The sequence below is a fragment of the Adelges cooleyi genome, unplaced genomic scaffold (assembly GCF_023614345.1).
Source record: "Adelges cooleyi isolate 19-005CV unplaced genomic scaffold, UGA_ACOO_1.1 ACOO_flye_CR_arks_rails_tigmint_CR_PRNA_577, whole genome shotgun sequence".
Taxonomy (NCBI): domain Eukaryota; kingdom Metazoa; phylum Arthropoda; class Insecta; order Hemiptera; family Adelgidae; genus Adelges; species Adelges cooleyi.
Genome location: NW_026096271.1, coordinates 1 through 14,181, shown reverse-complemented (window position 1 = coordinate 14,181; position 14,181 = coordinate 1). Strand labels below are relative to the sequence as shown.

The 14,181-nt window shown below is 39.8% G+C and overlaps 9 protein-coding genes across 9 annotated transcripts; 4 read left to right on the top strand and 5 right to left on the bottom strand.

Moving 5' to 3' along the window:
* Positions 1–102: 102 nt before the first annotated feature.
* Positions 103–512, top strand: LOC126843956 (histone H4). Its single transcript, XM_050581766.1, has one exon. It carries the CDS (start codon positions 143–145, stop codon positions 452–454), a length of 312 nt encoding a protein of 103 aa, XP_050437723.1. The 5' UTR covers positions 103–142; the 3' UTR covers positions 455–512.
* Positions 513–1,447: 935 nt separating this feature from the next.
* On the bottom strand, positions 1,448–1,913 carry LOC126843953 (histone H2A). Its single transcript, XM_050581763.1, has one exon. The coding sequence runs from the start codon at positions 1,868–1,870 to the stop codon at positions 1,493–1,495; it is 378 nt and encodes a 125-aa protein (XP_050437720.1). The 5' UTR covers positions 1,871–1,913; the 3' UTR covers positions 1,448–1,492.
* A 347-nt stretch (positions 1,914–2,260) lies between these two features.
* Positions 2,261–2,744, top strand: LOC126843955 (histone H2B). The gene has a single exon (XM_050581765.1). The coding sequence runs from the start codon at positions 2,315–2,317 to the stop codon at positions 2,690–2,692; it is 378 nt and encodes a 125-aa protein (XP_050437722.1). The 5' UTR covers positions 2,261–2,314; the 3' UTR covers positions 2,693–2,744.
* Positions 2,745–5,045: 2,301 nt separating this feature from the next.
* On the bottom strand, positions 5,046–5,759 carry LOC126843950 (histone H1-like). The gene has a single exon (XM_050581759.1). It carries the CDS (start codon positions 5,717–5,719, stop codon positions 5,090–5,092), a length of 630 nt encoding a protein of 209 aa, XP_050437716.1. The 5' UTR covers positions 5,720–5,759; the 3' UTR covers positions 5,046–5,089.
* Positions 5,760–7,947: 2,188 nt separating this feature from the next.
* Positions 7,948–8,417, bottom strand: LOC126843952 (histone H3). Its single transcript, XM_050581762.1, has one exon. The coding sequence runs from the start codon at positions 8,381–8,383 to the stop codon at positions 7,973–7,975; it is 411 nt and encodes a 136-aa protein (XP_050437719.1). The 5' UTR covers positions 8,384–8,417; the 3' UTR covers positions 7,948–7,972.
* Positions 8,418–8,618: 201 nt separating this feature from the next.
* Positions 8,619–9,028, top strand: LOC126843957 (histone H4). Its single transcript, XM_050581767.1, has one exon. It carries the CDS (start codon positions 8,659–8,661, stop codon positions 8,968–8,970), a length of 312 nt encoding a protein of 103 aa, XP_050437724.1. The 5' UTR covers positions 8,619–8,658; the 3' UTR covers positions 8,971–9,028.
* Positions 9,029–9,948: 920 nt separating this feature from the next.
* Positions 9,949–10,414, bottom strand: LOC126843938 (histone H2A). The gene has a single exon (XM_050581747.1). It carries the CDS (start codon positions 10,369–10,371, stop codon positions 9,994–9,996), a length of 378 nt encoding a protein of 125 aa, XP_050437704.1. The 5' UTR covers positions 10,372–10,414; the 3' UTR covers positions 9,949–9,993.
* A 347-nt stretch (positions 10,415–10,761) lies between these two features.
* LOC126843937 (histone H2B) lies at positions 10,762–11,245 on the top strand. Its single transcript, XM_050581746.1, has one exon. It carries the CDS (start codon positions 10,816–10,818, stop codon positions 11,191–11,193), a length of 378 nt encoding a protein of 125 aa, XP_050437703.1. The 5' UTR covers positions 10,762–10,815; the 3' UTR covers positions 11,194–11,245.
* Positions 11,246–13,568: 2,323 nt separating this feature from the next.
* LOC126843947 (histone H1-like) lies at positions 13,569–14,175 on the bottom strand. Its single transcript, XM_050581756.1, has one exon. It carries the CDS (start codon positions 14,111–14,113, stop codon positions 13,613–13,615), a length of 501 nt encoding a protein of 166 aa, XP_050437713.1. The 5' UTR covers positions 14,114–14,175; the 3' UTR covers positions 13,569–13,612.
* Positions 14,176–14,181: the final 6 nt, after the last annotated feature.

The following is a 14,181-nucleotide window of genomic DNA, read 5'->3' as shown; positions in this document are numbered from 1 at the left end:
CAGAGGGGGTTCGCGCGATACCGCGCCGCGATTGGTCCGCGCGACGGCCCGATTACATAAATACGACGCGAAAACGTTGTCCGGGCATCATTCGATTTGTTTCTTCAGTCCGACGCAGCTCTCCGAACGACAATCAGCAACAATGACCGGACGCGGCAAAGGAGGAAAAGGTTTGGGAAAAGGAGGCGCCAAACGTCATCGTAAAGTGCTGCGGGACAACATCCAAGGAATCACCAAGCCGGCCATTCGTCGGTTAGCCCGCCGCGGTGGTGTCAAACGTATCTCCGGCCTGATCTACGAAGAGACCCGCGGAGTGTTGAAGGTGTTTCTGGAAAACGTAATCCGTGACGCCGTCACCTACACCGAGCACGCCAAGAGGAAGACCGTCACCGCCATGGACGTGGTCTACGCTCTGAAACGCCAAGGCCGCACTCTGTACGGTTTCGGAGGTTAATTCCCGACGACCGTTCGCATTGCACCCTACCTACTGTTCTTTAAAACGGCCCTTTTCAGGGCCACCATTTTATGTTATCACAATTATCCATTAACGTTTATGTCATTTAATGCATTTCGCAGTCGGCTACATGAGTACGTATATAATATTATGTGTCACGTGTTTGGATGCGCAAAATAGTTAATATTATGAAGTATACCGTATGAATTAACAAAACGTTATGGCGTATTGCCATTATAATAATAATAAATATACAAACGAGTAGTTTTAACGGTATACATTTGTAATTGTTCGAGTTAATATTTTATAGTACATACAGACTATTGTGTACTCTGTAACATACATGCTAGTTGACATAAAAAATATAACAAACTAAATGTATAATATAATATAACATACTAATTGAATATTTGTGTATTATACAATTAGTAGAATCGCACGTGGGTAATATACGATTTTTATAACTATAGCCCATTGGAAATAACAATAGATATAGTACTAATTTATTATCACAATAATATAATATTGTAAGTCATTGATCTAAATCTATAATATCTATTAATATCGATGACAATATATTGAAGAGACAATATTTCGATATTAACCAATGATGTTATTATTGTAGTGCCGGCCGATGTTGTAGCTAAATAGCAAAATACAATTGTCTTTTTTGTTTTAGTCAAGTGTCATTAAATCACTGTTGTCACATATGTATACGTTGGTATTTCAAGCTCATACTAATAATCATATTGTATATTATACTTAAATATTATTTCCAATTCGAGTTATAGTCATATTTTATAAATTGTTATTGACCTAAAGAAATAACTAAAGTAGATTTGCTGAAATTCTAAGTTATAATTGTTTAAATATACCTATATTTTCTAAGGCTCGACAAAATAATGTAACGATATTTTTCGCCCAACATAGCACATCATTTTATACCGAAAACACAACAAGAGTGTTGCGCAATAATAGTAAATATTGGTGGCCCTGAAAAGGGCCGTTTTAATATTTGTAAATACGGCGACGACGTTCTTATGCTTTCTTTTCGGTCTTCTTGGGCAAAAGGACGGCTTGGATGTTGGGCAACACACCGCCTTGGGCGATGGTGACGCCGGACAACAGTTTGTTCAACTCCTCGTCGTTCCTGATGGCCAACTGCAAATGTCTGGGGATGATACGGGTCTTCTTGTTGTCACGGGCGGCGTTACCGGCCAACTCCAACACTTCAGCGGCCAAGTACTCCATGACGGCGGCCAGGTACACGGGAGCGCCGGCACCGACGCGCTCGGCGTAGTTGCCCTTCCTCAACAGACGATGGATACGACCGACCGGGAACTGGAGTCCGGCACGGGACGACCGGGTCTTCGATTTGCCGCTCTTTGCTTTTCCTCCTTTGCCGCGTCCGCTCATGATGCTCGATTGTAGATTGTCGTGTAGTGAAACGAGAGAAAATCCAGACGATACTGATGATCGGAACAGGCCAAAATCGGTATTTATACACTTATACGACGTAAACGCGTCTGTATGTTGGCCTACGTTTGAAAATAACAACGATGAAAAACCACACTTCGTAGGTATGAACGTCCCAAGCTATGTGTTGTTTATACTCGTCGTGTTTTTCTTTGATGCTTAGACGTTGACGATGAAAAAACGGCACATCGTAGGGTTCGCTTTTAAACACAAAGTGTTAGTCTTACTCGTCGTTTTTTCGTCGACTCTTACAAATCGTACTCGATAAACGAAGTCGCGACGCGTAATAAATATGAGCGTAAACGATTTTCGAACCATCATTCGTCCACCAGCTACCGGCCAACTATTTCGACGACCCGCAAACCGTGTACAACCGCAGTCACTATGGCACCAGGAGGTAAATCCGCAGGCAAGGCCATGAAGAAGTCCGGCAAGGCGCAGAAAAACATCACCAAGTCCGACAAGAAGCGCAAGCCGAAGAGGAAAGAATCGTACGGTATTTACATCTACAAGGTGTTGAAACAAGTCCACCCCGACACCGGCGTTTCCTCCAAGGCTATGAGCATCATGAACAGCTTCGTCAACGACATTTTCGAACGCATCGCCGCCGAATCCAGCCGTCTGGCCCACTACAACAAGCGTTCGACCATCACCAGCCGGGAGATCCAGACCGCCGTCCGTCTCCTGTTGCCCGGTGAATTGGCCAAGCACGCCGTCAGTGAAGGCACCAAGGCCGTGACCAAGTACACCAGTTCCAAATAAGCATTTCGATATTAGTCGCGCGCTATATCCACTTAAAACGGCCCTTTTCAGGGCCACCAAATTATTATTCTGATACACGTTATTATATAATAATATTATTATTACTCGTAGTGTATCCTATTTAAGTTATTAATATCTGGGGTTTTTAATTTTTATTGACAATATCACCGACCGGACGGACGACCGCCGTGTGTGTTATCGTCTTTTGTATCATTATATTACGTTTGTCGTCGGTTAGTACTACGACGTGTATTTTATTTGTACATTCAGCGAATTTTTTCACATTACATTACTAAAAATATAAATTCACTACACAAATTAGAAAAAAACGGGAAAACAATATTAGCTATATATGTATATAACAGCTTTATTAACTAAAATAAAATACAACAGTGATCTGCTCACTCGAGTTAATTGCATAACGACACAGTTTACTGGCAGAGTATAATATTATTGCATTTGAATATATTATATTATTAGGGCCCGGGACTTGTAACGAATGGTCTGAAAAATAGATCTGACTGCAGTATAGTTCTTAAAGACCAACGTATTTTAGCAAATAACGCAGGCCAAACGAATGCAAAACAAACTATACAAAATTGTCTACACAGTAAAAATGTCAATAGTGTTTATTATTTAAGGCCGCCCAAATTACTTTGTCGGGGGCACTCTCCCGTAATCGACCGTTTTATTACGAGGAGGGTATTGTCGCGCGCATTATTGTTTTTACGAATATTATAATTGTGTGTGTGTTTATTAACTTTTGAGTTACTTTTCTTTTATATTTTGGGATTTTTTTATTCTTAGGCAGGTGGGTACTCAAATGTTTTATTATTTTCGATAATTGCGTCATATTTTAAAATTTTGTTTATTTAAAAGTGTTAAATTTATTTTTTATAAAAACTATTTTTATTTAGGTTTTGCGGTTACAACTAGTATGAACTAGTGATGGGAATCGGAAAATCCGGATTTTCACAAAAAAACGCTATTTAAGCTACTTAAAAATCATATAAGTGTTAAATAATTTTACAACATAAAGCTCTATATCTAAGTAACATTTTTTTGATAAATATGTGAAAATAAAACAAAACCCCAAAGAGATAAACTGCTTTTGAATTTCGGATTTGTTGAAATCCGAAAATCCGGAATCCGAAATCCGAAAGCATTTTATAAACAAAGTTAAAAGTTTTTTTTTAAAAAATGTTATCAACAAATTTTACTTAGGTACACATCTTTATATTGTAATAGTATTTAACAATTAAATGATTTTCAAATGACTTAAAAAGCGTTTTTTTGAAAAATCCGGATTTTCGGATTCCCATCACTAGTACGAACATGATATTTAAAAAATACAAGTTATATTTAAAAATAAGTAGAAAAAAATTTCGAGTGCATATTTGGGGTTTCATTGAACAATTTACAGATAGGTACAATATAAAAAAAGCGATTATGAAGTACGTTTGTATGTGAGTACGTATGCATGCATGTGATGTATGTATGTATGTATGGATGGTGTGTACGTCAACAGATATCGCTTTTAGAATTGATCGACATCGAGACGGTTTTTCGTGTACAGTTTATCATATACGACTATAGTACACAAGTATTTGAATTTGAATACAAATTTACAATGAAATACAAATGAATACAACGACGTGGGTCGTTCGTTCCGCTCGTTTGTTTTTTTGTTTTTGTCCTGTTATCTATATCTCGCGTGTGCCGTTTAACGCACAGCGCAGCGGCCGCGTCCGTTGTTTTTTTCCGTTTTTAATCGGTCAGGTCAATTTGTAGTATGATAAACTGTACACGAAAAACTATCTCGATATCGATCAATTCTAAAAGCAATGTCTTTTAACGTACACGCCATCCATACGTACATACATACATACATACATACATGCTTGCATACTTCATAATCGCTTTAATCATCTTACATATTATCTGCAATAGCCAAGTATTTTTTATAGCATTAAAATAACGTTGGTATTTTTATTAAATTTCCCCGCTCGTCCATTCTAAAGGCGTCACCCCTGCCCTTTCAATCTGTTTAAAATACGATTGTCATAATTTTTTTTTATTTGTATTCTACGGGTAATACCGACTAACAGTTGATGAACTACGGATTTATTCTAAGTTTGTATCTGTAGGACATCATTTTCCTAAATATACAATAACAAACGTATTTACTCATATTGTAATCGTTTTAACTTTTTCATTCCATTTCACAGTCACTATTACTTACTGTAGTTTGTATTACTATAATCTATAAAATATTAAATATCGGTACGAGACACCGCCGTTGACCGACACGACTATTGTGTGTATATTATATTTTATTAATATTTGGTGGTCCTGAAAAGGACCGTTTTAAGGGTTTAAGAGAGTGTTTTTAACAAATTACGCCTTCTTTTTGGGCGCAGCCGTCTTCTTGACTGCCACCTTCTTCGCCTTGGGTGCCTTGGCTTTGGTGGCCGGCGCTTTCTTAGCCTTGGCCGGAGACTTTTTCGGTTTCGCGGCTTTGGGTTTAGGCGCTGCGGCTACCTTTTTCACCTTCTTGGCGGCGGGCTCGCCGGATTTCGGTTTCTTGGCACCGGTGCTCTTCCTCTTCTTGGCCGCTCCGGGCGCCTTGGACACCGCCGCTTTCTTGGCGATCGGCTTCTTTTTCGGCGCTACCTTCTTCTCTTTTTTGACTTCGGCGGCCAATTTGAAATGGCCCGACGCTCCGTTGCCCTTGGTCTGGACCAGCTTGCCGCTGGCGACGGCCGACTTTAGGAATTTGCGGATGAAAGGCGCTAGCTTGGCAGCGTCCACTTTGTAGTTGGCGGCCAAATATTTCTTGATAGCCGGCAACGACGATCCTTTTTTCTCCTTCAGTTCCTTGACGGCTGCGATCACCATCACGGCCGTGGTAGGATGAGCCGGTGCGGCTTTCTTCGCCTTGGGAGCGGCGGACTTCTTTTTCGGCGACTTGGCCTGGGCCGGCGACGAGGCGGCTGGTGCTGGTGCGGCGACTGCGGTGTCGGTCATGGTGAAGCGGTTTGAAAATAGACTCTGGTACTCTGGCAAAATGAACAGGAACGGTGTGTATAACTCGCGTTTGGCCATCACGCCGTCTATATACTCGTCGCCATACCGACTAGTAAACGCTTACGGAATCGAATTTTCCGTTTTGACGTGATCCCGTTCCGTTTTATCTCGTTTTTTCCGCTCGAAAATCACTCAACGGCGATAAATCTCTTTCTCCTTAAAGCCAACGTTATAGCAAAGCCGTCGGTCGGTCGAATTTTCTCTTTAAGTCGACGGCCGCTGTGCCGTAGGAGGTTGTTCCGACCAGTCCGACTATTCAACGATACACCTCTTTCGAGGTCGATTACAACCCGTTAATTTCGAGTTAAATTAAAAAGTCTTTTCGATTCGCAATCTGCACGTGTATTGAAAAATTATCGCGTAGGGTATAAGAGTCTGAGTTATGAAGAGACCGAAGGGGGCGGTGTCGAATTCGGGTCGTTAGTAGTTTTACGTGTCGCGTAGTTATCATCAAAACTCTATGCGATATTTTGACGGCGGCAACACCGACCGAATCGACTTAAGATTACACCGAAAATAGTAAAAACAATTTCAATTGTCATTATAAAAATATATTACCTATTCGGCTATTAAAGCTGCCCCGATTTCTATTAAAAATAAGACTTCCAAACGCGCGACTCTATTTTAATTAAATCGTTAACCGCTTCGAACGAGTAAACCGTCGCGATTAAGACGTCTTTACATTTGTTTAAATTTATTTTATATATTTTTGAAAGTTCAAGACCGATTTATTACGTTTGCTCAATAGTAGTATTGTTAAATATCTAGACTCGCCCGTGATCGTCGGGGGTCCATATTATGACGGTTTCGTCCAAAGTGTACGAGGCAGCACAGTGTAAAACTGAACAACGAGTAGCCCGTTTACAAAACCGATTACGTTGCAAAAAATTAATATCGGTATTATTATTTTAAAGTTTTATGATAACGTTTTGGTTTATTTTGTCTTGAAATAAATTTCCAAAACCCATTTTTTACCTGATAAACATATACTTTATGTGTAGGCTTATTTCCAAAAGTTATTGTCTGCAGTAATTGCCAAGAGGCATGTAATATTGACCGTTTGTCAAATAAAAACTTATTATCATCACAACGGTTTTCACATAGGTATTACATATTATATTTTAATATTAAAGTCGGAAACAATTATTTCTCATTTTATTAAACGAAAATGCTAAATTATTATTGTAAAATTAGAAATAGAAATACAAAATTTATTTTATGAATAAAATCGTTGTTTTTTTTTTCTCCAGAAATAATCTACTTAAATCCAAAACTTTTCGTTTACTCACATTTGAGTGCCGAACTTAGTTACTTTTTCATTTTAAACGTGGTTGGAAAAATAATTTAAAATATAGAGCAATTAACAAAAAAAAATTGCAATTTTAGATAACAACTATTTGTCTTGGTCATTTTATTAAACGGGTTTTTTCATGTTTTCCCAAAATTTCAAAAAGTGTTGACTTTTATAATTAATTGTATATATGGCTATATTCGATAAACAAAATACAAACACCAGCTGAACAATGGCCATTTCACATTAGCAAGTAATATATTATTATTATTATAGTCATTTGGTATATTATATTATTTAGTTTTGAGAAACGTATAGAACCTATTGATGTCGTCACTGTCCGTGTATTTTAAATTAAGTGCCGCGGAAACGTGTGGGGCCCATATCTACCTACTTTCAGTTAAAATAGTTTTAAACAATACACCACAATCTACGGGTTTTTTTTCTTTTTTTTAATAACGCTTCCATCCCTCCCGTCGGACAAACCGGATAGAAAATAATAATTCCTTTATACACCACGTTCTACAACCTTTCAAATTCATATCGACTATAACGCGGCGCCGCCGCCGACTACTTCCCGCGCGCGCCAAAAATACATTTTACACTATGCCTAACACTATCCCGACCCGTTCATCGTCTATCGCCTATTATTTTACCCGCTTTTTTTTAATACAAATAATACTTCAATAAAAACGGTCGTTGGAAATTTTCAAGATTAATCTAAAAATGTAAGTAACAACATTCTCGGGGGGATACCCACGACCGTCGATAATAATAAAACTGTTGTATTAATTTTACCAACAGCGCGGCGCCCGCTGTAAGGTCAATAAAGAAATAATTGTAACGCATGTAGTGGCCCTGAAAAGGGCCGTTTTAAAGAGGATTTGTAGTGTTTGAGACGATTAAGCACGTTCTCCGCGAATACGGCGAGCCAACTGGATGTCCTTGGGCATGATGGTAACGCGCTTGGCGTGGATAGCGCACAAGTTGGTGTCTTCGAACAGACCGACCAAGTATGCTTCGCTGGCTTCTTGCAGAGCCATGACGGCCGAGCTCTGGAAACGCAAGTCGGTCTTGAAGTCTTGGGCGATCTCGCGGACCAAGCGTTGGAACGGCAATTTGCGGATCAACAGCTCGGTGCTCTTCTGGTAACGACGGATTTCACGGAGAGCCACGGTACCGGGACGGTAACGATGGGGTTTCTTCACTCCTCCGGTCGCCGGTGCGCTCTTGCGGGCGGCTTTGGTGGCCAACTGCTTCCTGGGAGCCTTGCCTCCGGTAGATTTGCGGGCGGTTTGCTTGGTACGGGCCATGTCGGTAGTTCGTAGACTGTGTGTAAAAACTCGAAACGGTCGAATGTGTCTCCGCACACCGAACGAGCTGGTTATATACAAATTCGGATCATAGGCGCGAGTTCTCATTGGTCGACGGAACGGCCTGCCGAAACAGAGGGGGTTCGCGCGATACCGCGCCGCGATTGGTCCGCGCGACGGCCCGATTACATAAATACGACGCGAAAACGTTGTCCGGGCATCATTCGATTTGTTTCTTCAGTCCGACGCAGCTCTCCGAACGACAATCAGCAACAATGACCGGACGCGGCAAAGGAGGAAAAGGTTTGGGAAAAGGAGGCGCCAAACGTCATCGTAAAGTGCTGCGGGACAACATCCAAGGAATCACCAAGCCGGCCATTCGTCGGTTAGCCCGCCGCGGTGGTGTCAAACGTATCTCCGGCCTGATCTACGAAGAGACCCGCGGAGTGTTGAAGGTGTTTCTGGAAAACGTAATCCGTGACGCCGTCACCTACACCGAGCACGCCAAGAGGAAGACCGTCACCGCCATGGACGTGGTCTACGCTCTGAAACGCCAAGGCCGCACTCTGTACGGTTTCGGAGGTTAATTCCCGACGACCGTTCGCATTGCACCCTACCTACTGTTCTTTAAAACGGCCCTTTTCAGGGCCACCATTTTATGTTATCACAATTATCCATTAACGTTTATGTCATTTAATGCATTTCGCAGTCGGCTACATGAGTATAATATTATTTGTCACGTGTTTGGATGCGCAAAATAGTTAATATTATGAAGTATACCGTATGAATTAACAAAACGTTATGGCGTATTGCCATTATAATAATATATATATATACAAACGAGTAGTTTTAACGGTATACATTTGTAATTGTTCGAGTTAATATTTTATAGTACATACAGACTATTGTGTACTCTGTAACATACATGCTAGTTGACATAAAAAATATAACAAACTAAATGTATAATATAATATAACATACTAATTGAATATTTGTGTATTATACAATTAGTAGAATCGCACGTGGGTAATATACGATTTTTATAACTATAGCCCATTGGTAACAATAGATATAGTACTAATTTATTGTCACAATAATAGTAATCATTGATCTAAATCTATAATATCTATTAATATCGATGACAATATTATTGAAGAGACAATATTTCGATATTAACCAATGATGTTATTATTGTAGTGCCGGCCGATGTTGTAGCTAAATAGCAAAATACAATTGTCTTTTTTGTTTTAGTCAAGTGTCATTAAATCACTGTTGTCACATATGTATACGTTGGTATTTCAAGCTCATACTAATAATCATATTGTATATTATACTTAAATATTATTTCCAATTCGAGTTATAGTCATATTTTATAAATTGTTATTGACCTAAAAAAATAACTAAAGTAGATTTGCTGAAATTCTAAGTTATAATTGTTTAAATATACCTATATTTTCTAAGGCTCGACAAAATAATGTAACGATATTTTTCGCCCAACATAGCACATCATTTTATACCGAAAACACAACAAGAGTGTTGCGCAATAATAGTAAATATTGGTGGCCCTGAAAAGGGCCGTTTTAATATTTGTAAATACGGCGACGACGTTCTTATGCTTTCTTTTCGGTCTTCTTGGGCAAAAGGACGGCTTGGATGTTGGGCAACACACCGCCTTGGGCGATGGTGACGCCGGACAACAGTTTGTTCAACTCCTCGTCGTTCCTGATGGCCAACTGCAAATGTCTGGGGATGATACGGGTCTTCTTGTTGTCACGGGCGGCGTTACCGGCCAACTCCAACACTTCAGCGGCCAAGTACTCCATGACGGCGGCCAGGTACACGGGAGCGCCGGCACCGACGCGCTCGGCGTAGTTGCCCTTCCTCAACAGACGATGGATACGACCGACCGGGAACTGGAGTCCGGCACGGGACGACCGGGTCTTCGATTTGCCGCTCTTTGCTTTTCCTCCTTTGCCGCGTCCGCTCATGATGCTCGATTGTAGATTGTCGTGTAGTGAAACGAGAGAAAATCCAGACGATACTGATGATCGGAACAGGCCAAAATCGGTATTTATACACTTATACGACGTAAACGCGTCTGTATGTTGGCCTACGTTTGAAAATAACAACGATGAAAAACCACACTTCGTAGGTATGAACGTCCCAAGCTATGTGTTGTTTATACTCGTCGTGTTTTTCTTTGATGCTTAGACGTTGACGATGAAAAAACGGCACATCGTAGGGTTCGCTTTTAAACACAAAGTGTTAGTCTTACTCGTCGTTTTTTCGTCGACTCTTACAAATCGTACTCGATAAACGAAGTCGCGACGCGTAATAAATATGAGCGTAAACGATTTTCGAACCATCATTCGTCCACCAGCTACCGGCCAACTATTTCGACGACCCGCAAACCGTGTACAACCGCAGTCACTATGGCACCAGGAGGTAAATCCGCAGGCAAGGCCATGAAGAAGTCCGGCAAGGCGCAGAAAAACATCACCAAGTCCGACAAGAAGCGCAAGCCGAAGAGGAAAGAATCGTACGGTATTTACATCTACAAGGTGTTGAAACAAGTCCACCCCGACACCGGCGTTTCCTCCAAGGCTATGAGCATCATGAACAGCTTCGTCAACGACATTTTCGAACGCATCGCCGCCGAATCCAGCCGTCTGGCCCACTACAACAAGCGTTCGACCATCACCAGCCGGGAGATCCAGACCGCCGTCCGTCTCCTGTTGCCCGGTGAATTGGCCAAGCACGCCGTCAGTGAAGGCACCAAGGCCGTGACCAAGTACACCAGTTCCAAATAAGCATTTCGATATTAGTCGCGCGCTATATCCACTTAAAACGGCCCTTTTCAGGGCCACCAAATTATTATTATTCTGATACACGTTATTATATAATAATATTATTATTATTCGTAGTGTATCCTATTTAAGTTATTAATATCTGGGGTTTTTAATTTTTATTGACAATATCACCGACCGGACGGACGACCGCCGTGTGTGTTATCGTCTTTTGTATCATTATATTACGTTTGTCGTCGGTTAGTACTACGACGTGTATTTTATTTGTACATTCAGCGAATTTTTTCACATTACATTACTAAAAATATAAATTCACTACACAAATTAGAAAAAAACGGGAAAACAATATTAGCTATATATAACACTTAAATTAGCTATATATGTATATAACAGTTTTATTAACTAAAATAAAATACAACAGTGATCTGCTCACTCGAGTTAATTGCATAACGACACAGTTTACTGGCAGAGTATAATATTATTGCATTTGAATATATTATATTATTAGGGCCCGGGACTTGTAACGAATGGTCTGAAAAATAGATCTGACTGCAGTATAGTTCTTAAAGACCAACGTATTTTAGCAAATAAGCAATTAAACGTAGGCCAAACAAACTATACAAAATTTTCTACACAGTAAAAATGTCAATAGTGTTTATTATTTAAGGCCGCCCAAATTACTTTGTCGGGGGCACTCTCCCGTAATCGACCGTTTTATTACGAGGAGGGTATTGTCGCGCGCATTATTGTTTTTACGAATATTATAATTGTGTGTGTGTTTATTAACTTTTGAGTTACTTTTCTTTTATATTTTGGGATTTTTTTATTCTTAGGCAGGTGGGTACTCAAATGTTTTATTATTTTCGATAATTGCGTCATATTTTAAAATTTTGTTTATTTAAAAGTGTTAAATTTATTTTTTATAAAAACTATTTTTATTTAGGTTTTGCGGTTACAACTAGTATGAACTAGTGATGGGAATCGGAAAATCCGGATTTTCACAAAAAAACGCTATTTAAGCTACTTAAAAATCATATAAGTGTTAAATAATTTTACAACATAAAGCTCTATATCTAAGTAACATTTTTTTGATAAATATGTGAAAATAAAACAAAACCCCAAAGAGATAAACTGCTTTTGAATTTCGGATTTGTTGAAATCCGAAAATCCGGAATCCGAAATCCGAAAGCATTTTATAAACAAAGTTAAAAGTTTTTTTTTAAAAAATGTTATCAACAAATTTTACTTAGGTACACATCTTTATATTGTAATAGTATTTAACAATTAAATGATTTTCAAATGACTTAAAAAGCGTTTTTTTGAAAAATCCGGATTTTCGGATTCCCATCACTAGTACGAACATGATATTTAAAAAATACAAGTTATATTTAAAAAAAGTAGAAAATAAATTTCGAGTGCATATTTGGGGTTTCATTGAACAATTTACAGATAGGTACAATATAAAAAAAGCGATTATGAAGTACGTTTGTATGTGAGTACGTATGCATGTCATGTAGTATGTATGTATGTATGGATGGTGTGTACGTCAACAGATATCGCTTTTAGAATTGATCGACATCGAGACGGTTTTTCGTGTACAGTTTATCATATACGACTATAGTACACAAGTATTTGAATTTGAATACAAATTTACAATGAAATACAAATGAATACAACGACGTGGGTCGTTCGTTCCGCTCGTTTGTTTTTTTGTTTTTGTCCTGTTATCTATATCTCGCGTGTGCCGTTTAACGCACAGCGCAGCGGCCGCGTCCGTTGTTTTTTTCCGTTTTTAATCGGTCAGGTCAATTTGTAGTATGATAAACTGTACACGAAAAACTATCTCGATATCGATCAATTCTAAAAGCAATGTCTTTTAACGTACACGCCATCCATACGTACATACATACATACATACATACATGCTTGCATACTTCATAATCGCTTTAATCATCTTACATATTATCTGCAATAGCCAAGTATTTTTTATAGCATTACAATAACGTTGGTATTTTTATTAAATTTCCCCGCTCGTCCATTCTAAAGGCGTCACCCCTGCCCTTTCAATCTGTTTAAAATACGATTGTCATAATTTTTTTTTATTTGTATTCTACGGGTAATACCGACTAACAGTTGATGAACTACGGATTTATTCTAAGTTTGTATCTGTAGGACATCATTTTCCTAAATATACAATAACAAACGTATTTACTCATATTGTAATCGTTTTAACTTTTTCATTCCATTTCACAGTCACTATTACTTACTGTAGTTTGTATTACTATAATCTATAAAATATTAAATATCGGTACGAGACACCGCCGTTGACCGACACGACTATTGTGTGTATATTATATTTTATTAATATTTGGTGGTCCTGAAAAGGACCGTTTTAAGGGTTTAAGAGAGTGTTTTTAACAAATTACGCCTTCTTTTTGGGCGCAGCCGTCTTCTTGACTGCCACCTTCTTCGCCTTGGGTGCCTTGGCTTTGGTGGCCGGCGCTTTCTTAGCCTTGGCCGGAGACTTTTTCGGTTTCGCGGCTTTGGGTTTAGGCGCTGCGGCTACCTTTTTCACCTTCTTGGCGGCGGGCTCGCCGGATTTCGGTTTCTTGGCACCGGTGCTCTTCCTCTTCTTGGCCGCTCCGGGCGCCTTGGACACCGCCGCTTTCTTGGCGATCGGCTTCTTTTTCGGCGCTACCTTCTTCTCTTTTTTGACTTCGGCGGCCAATTTGAAATGGCCCGACGCTCCGTTGCCCTTGGTCTGGACCAGCTTGCCGCTGGCGACGGCCGACTTTAGGAATTTGCGGATGAAAGGCGCTAGCTTGGCAGCGTCCACTTTGTAGTTGGCGGCCAAATATTTCTTGATAGCCGGCAACGACGATCCTTTTTTCTCCTTCAGTTCCTTGACGGCTGCGATCACCATCACGGCCGTGGTAGGATGAGCCGGTGCGGCTTTCTTCGCCTTGGGAGCGGCGGACTTCTTTTTCGGCG